This window comes from Anopheles aquasalis, chromosome Y, assembly GCF_943734665.1.
Source record: "Anopheles aquasalis chromosome Y, idAnoAquaMG_Q_19, whole genome shotgun sequence".
NCBI lineage: Eukaryota > Metazoa > Arthropoda > Insecta > Diptera > Culicidae > Anopheles > Anopheles aquasalis.
In genome coordinates this window covers 6,141,326-6,146,325 of record NC_064879.1, presented here as the reverse complement: position 1 = coordinate 6,146,325, position 5,000 = coordinate 6,141,326, and the positions used below count along the sequence as shown (strand labels likewise).

General features: G+C 46.6%; 2 protein-coding genes across 7 annotated transcripts in view; one reads left to right on the top strand and one right to left on the bottom strand.

Moving 5' to 3' along the window:
• Positions 1-3,340, bottom strand: part of LOC126579618 (protein kibra) — a 10,816-nt gene extending 7,476 nt beyond the window's left edge. Inside the window, exons 1-2 of one of the 6 annotated variants that reach the window (XM_050243089.1) lie at positions 3,007-3,253; positions 2,254-2,924 (exon numbers count right to left, since the gene is read on the bottom strand). The gene's annotated coding sequence lies outside the window, so the exon portion shown is untranslated. Of the gene's footprint in view, positions 1-428; positions 990-1,090; positions 1,409-2,253; positions 3,254-3,273 lie in introns of those variants that run through there. The other 5 variants (XM_050243093.1, XM_050243090.1, XM_050243092.1 and 2 more) reach the window with 5 other exon arrangements.
• A 316-nt stretch (positions 3,341-3,656) lies between these two features.
• Positions 3,657-5,000, top strand: part of LOC126579535 (thioredoxin domain-containing protein 5 homolog) — a 1,964-nt gene continuing 620 nt past the window's right edge. The window contains exons 1-2 of the mRNA XM_050242914.1: positions 3,657-3,996; positions 4,140-5,000. The exon at positions 4,140-5,000 is cut by the window's right edge and continues 620 nt beyond it. Of these exons, the coding sequence (XP_050098871.1) occupies positions 3,827-3,996; positions 4,140-5,000 (1,031 nt within the window). The 5' untranslated portion in view covers positions 3,657-3,826. The remainder of the gene's footprint in view (positions 3,997-4,139) is intronic.

Below are 5,000 nucleotides of genomic sequence, written 5' to 3'. Positions count from 1 at the left end.
TCACACTCCGGTGTTCCAGCCTTGTTCTTTCTCTTTCGTTTTTTTTCCTTTTTTTATCTCTCGCATAAGCACAAAAGGTACAATCTTCCTTTCCACTCGGTCTCTCTTATGAATGGCGCGCGCACTTTGGATTCAGTTCTGTGTAATCTGTTTGCGCCACTCTCGATTGTACCATGGAAATCACATCTCAAGAAAGTGCTGACGATTGATAGTTTGCTCCTAGCTTTATGAAGTGACATCATGAAGTCACATCATATGCTTATTATAAGTTTTTCATGTCAAAAACAACTTTTCAGTGAAAATGTCTTGCTAATCCGGAATGGAAAAATCGCTCGATTTCATTATTTCCTCATCTCCTACGACACACCAGCGCGGACGCGGTTACACACGATTATATAGTGAAGATCTTCCTAGAAAGCACTATTTACAGTCGCTTATGCTGCTAGTCGTATGGCTCGGCCTATCCATCGACATTCCACAGTTGATGCGAACAGCGATCCACGCACACCGTTCGAAGTGGACAAGGCAACTCCACGCGCGATGTTGCCGCACTTTACACCATTTGAATTTAAATCGAATCTCCTGCAAGCGTTCTCCGTCAAGGGAACAAGAATGTCGATCAAGATAAAGCCTGTTTATACACGCTGTATGGTTTCGCTTTTAAACCTTCGGGTTAACTTATCTTTTAAATTCCCAACCTCCTTGCCCCCCTTACTTTCTATGTCGAACCACTCCTTTTCTTATCTAACCACACACGCATATTATCTAAAAAAAAAGTGTGACATAGAAGGTTCTTTCATGTTGTTATGCATATGCCTATACCGGTAGTAACTGTAAATGCATTTACAACTGCTGCAGAGCTAAATTATTGATAGCTACATGGCTACTTCAGTCGATCATTGTAAGAGTGGATTAAACGTAATAGCATATTTAAAATAAAGTAAATATCTACAACGATTTTACAGACAATAATAATAGTAAAAGGAAGAGTAATATCATTAATAACAATAATAATAACATTTCAACCGCGCAAAAAAGAAAACGCACGACCACTGAATTAGACCCTAACGATAGATCGAAGATCGCTTACACATTAAATGTCACTTCGGCAGTACAATGCGGCGACGCATGCCGGTATTCCGACATACCCGATCCAGATCCACGGTTGTACATCATGGCAATGCAAAATTGCCCGTTATGTGTAGGCGGCTAATGGTGTCTATTTTAACATCCTCAAACTAGCTGCTCACTCACAACACCATGCTCGCGAGTGGGATGGCATATGTTATTAATTTAGATTCCTTTTTTGGCAAAAAAACAAAAAAGGACCATTCCTTTTAAAAAAAAAACCAATGATTCAATAAAAGAAGAGAACCGGAGAAAAGTGAATAAAATCTAAATTGAAAAGCAAAACCAACCCAACTCCTCTCTCGCCCAACCCGGTTTCTTCAATTTCCCTGGTTCTCTCTCTCTCCTCCTCCTCCTCCTCCTCCTCCTCCTCCTCCTCCTCCTCTCTCTCTCTCTCTCTAACACACACTTTTCTCTCTGTCTCTTTCTTCTTTCTCTTTCTCTTTCACTCTGCCTCCATTGCTAAGAAAAGTTGCTATTGGTTCACGAAGGGAGGAATCTCTCGATGGACTCCAATAGTGTTTACTTTATGCGTCCAGCATTCATCCGATAAGAGAACGACTCGCACACCAGACAAACAGCAGCACAAGAGCTGCAAACTAGTTGACAGAGTTTGGCGATAAAAAAATCGGCAAAAAAGTAAGGTAATCGCCGCATCCAGCACATCCGAACCTTCCTCTATGATAGTTGTTCAATCGCCAAAACAAGAACATGGTGTCTGTCACAAAACAAAGTTGCTCGTTGATTGGGTGGGTGCTTTCTGTTGTTGATTGCATTGACATGGTAGCGTGGCGATGTATGGACGTATTTAATACGCTCGTATCGACATAAGGCAGGTTGAATGATTGGAAGATTCGGATTGATGGGCGCCCGCTAACCAAAGTGAAGCGACGATTGAACGACAGTTTGTGGGTGGACAGTTAGCCTAGCATGGAGTACACGATATTGACGAGCAACGAGATACACACGCACTGCTGCATACTTTGAGTCGTTCACCAGAGGAAAGAAGTATGGGTTGCTGATACGATGACCAGCACACTGCCCTACCATCAGCTCTCCTCACTCAACCAGAGAAAGCTGGAGTGTGGGTGCACAGTCGATGTGCAGCAAATGTGTGACACTAACCATACGTACACAAACACATACACCTAGCAATCGACACGCAACGAAATACATCAAAATTTGGGTTTCGTACGATTCCACACACTTAATATACTATCACTCATACACTACAACACGTACACGCCCATTAAACTTAGTAGTAGCAAGTATGCATGAGCATATAAGGGTTGACAAACGTTGATTTTAACTGGTATCAAGGGCTTCCTCTTGTTGTATGAGCGGTACAGAGATTAAGCGAGCGAGAAAGAGAGAGAGGGAGAGAGTTAGTATGGCCGTTCACGTTATCTAACAAACGTACTCTGGCTGCGTTACAGTTCATAGAACTGTGTGCTGTGTGCACATCGGGCTATAGGGTACACGACAGCAAGCACCAAGGGACTGATCACTACGTTAGGGCTCGCTCTCTCTCTCTCTCTCTCTCTCTCTCTCTCTCTCTCTCTCTCTCTCTCTCTCTCTCTCTCTCTCTCTCTCTCTCTCTCTGTTAGTGCTCCCTGTTGCCACTGTGTCCACAGAGTATAGGGTGTCTTGGAAATGGGTCGATCCTCTTCCATGTAACTATGTGTCGTCGTTCCTTTCATTCTTCATTAGTACCGCACTCTGGAAAATATGATCACAAACGGCGGCTGCGGTGGTGGTACGATCGGTATAAAGTAACGGCCTCGATAGGAATTTTACTGCAAAAAGAGAGCGCGAGCAAACGAAACACACTAGCATCACCAAATGACATTCTTTTGAAGCCGCACGCTACAAACCCACAGGTCTGACAGCAGGATACTTGGCGATGCTCTCCCTCTCTCTCTATCACTCTCTCTCTCTGTCTCTCTCTCTCACTCTCTCACTCTCTCTCTCTCTGTCTCCCTCTCTCTTTCTCTCTCAATGATGGCACAACGACGGTCGCACGTGATACTGCACTCGGCTTGGGGCTTTACCAGGCCTCATCAATCCTTCCCCTATCCATTGTTTAATCGATTTGTGATCGCATATCCTTGTTCCGCGTTTAATAACAAAGCCACTTGTACGCACACTCGCACCAGCTTCTCTGGTAGACATGCTCAGCGTGACGCAAATGATCACCTCCGCGCATCCTCTTAACTCTGCGATCAGGAAAATTTGTCTTACTTCTCTTTTTCACTGCGCCATCATTTAGTTCGAGCTGTCAATAAAATTGAAGCAGTTTGCCCTATGAAAAAAACTTAAATAATCGCCCGGGCACAGATCTTCCGTTTTGTCGCGATTGTCCTCTCCAAGCACACTTTCCATCCTCAAGATACATTCAGTATTTTTTAATAATCACGATTGCCGCCCAGGTTTACGCGGCACGTTTACGCGTAAATAACGCTCCATGTGGCACGTCCTATTGAGCAACCTTTACTGCACGGTGGATGTGTGAGGATGGCACTGTGTTTATGCGTGAGAGTGTGCGTTATGTGAAGGCGTTTTATCGCGAAACCATCCCACCTCATCCACCGATAAGCGGCAGATCCTCGGATCGCCTTTTCCCTGATTTCCCCATTTTTGGATTACCAGCAAATTTGCGAGGGTTCAACGAAACAGTCAGACATTGGAGAATACAGTTATGTTTACCATGCTTTCCCGTGTGGTGGTCTTTCGGTGCATCGTGTTAACGCTGCTGCTGACGAATGTGGCTACCGGTCACCCGGATACGGCGAGCGTGCAGCTTACCAAGGAAAACTTTCAGTCGACAATCGATGCAGAAAATGTGTTCGTTATGTTCTACGCACCATGGTAAGTGTATGGTTGCCGAAAAAAAGGGAGTCGAATCGAACATATGGACCACAGCGCAGGAGGAGCATTTTATTTTTAATATGGCTCCCGGAGCCTTTTTTGATTCCAAAAATAAAAATGAGAAAATATTTCTCTATCGCCAGGTGTGACTACTGTAAGAAGCTAGCACCGATCTGGGCCCAGCTGGCGGAGGCCCGCAACAGCGTGAGCTCTGTCAGCTCGGCGAAAATCGCCCGCGTCGACTGCACAACGGATGGTGACCTCTGTACGCAACAGGAAGTAAGCGGCTACCCGACACTGAAGCTGTTCAAGATGGGTACGATCGTGAGTGAAGGCGCATCAGGCGGGGGAATCAAGTACCGCGGAGGGCGTGATCTCGATCAGTTTAACGCGTTCCTCACTGCGCAGCTGGCGAGAGCTGCGGCGAGAGATTTTGAGGAAGATAGGAATGCTGGGGCGGATGGTGGTGACGAGCCTGCAATTGGCGTGGAGGGAGGAAATGAGGAGGAAAATGAGGAGGAGATTCCAACACCGCCGACACCGCAGTCGCCGCTAGTCGAGTTAACCGAGGATACGTTCGCGAAGCACATCTCTACCGGCAAACACTTTGTAAAGTTCTACGCGCCTTGGTGTGGTCACTGCACCAAGCTCGCCCCGACCTGGGAGGAGCTGGCCGTGTCGCTCGAGCACGAGCGCGACATTCGCGTATCGAAGATCGACTGCACACGCTTCCGGCCCATCTGCACCGACTTCGAAGTCAAGGGATATCCCACGTTGTTATGGATCGAGGATGGTAAGAAAATCGAGAAATACACGGGACCTCGGTCGCATAACGAACTGAAACAGTACGTGTCCCGGATGGCCGGCGGTCTCCAAGGAGCCGGAGTGGACGGTGCAGACAGTGCTAAGTTGGAGGGGGCAGAAAAGGACAACACTTCATCCTCTGTAGTGGTACAGCTGGGTGAGCGCGATTTTGCGCACGCCATCTCACGGGGCGTCACGGT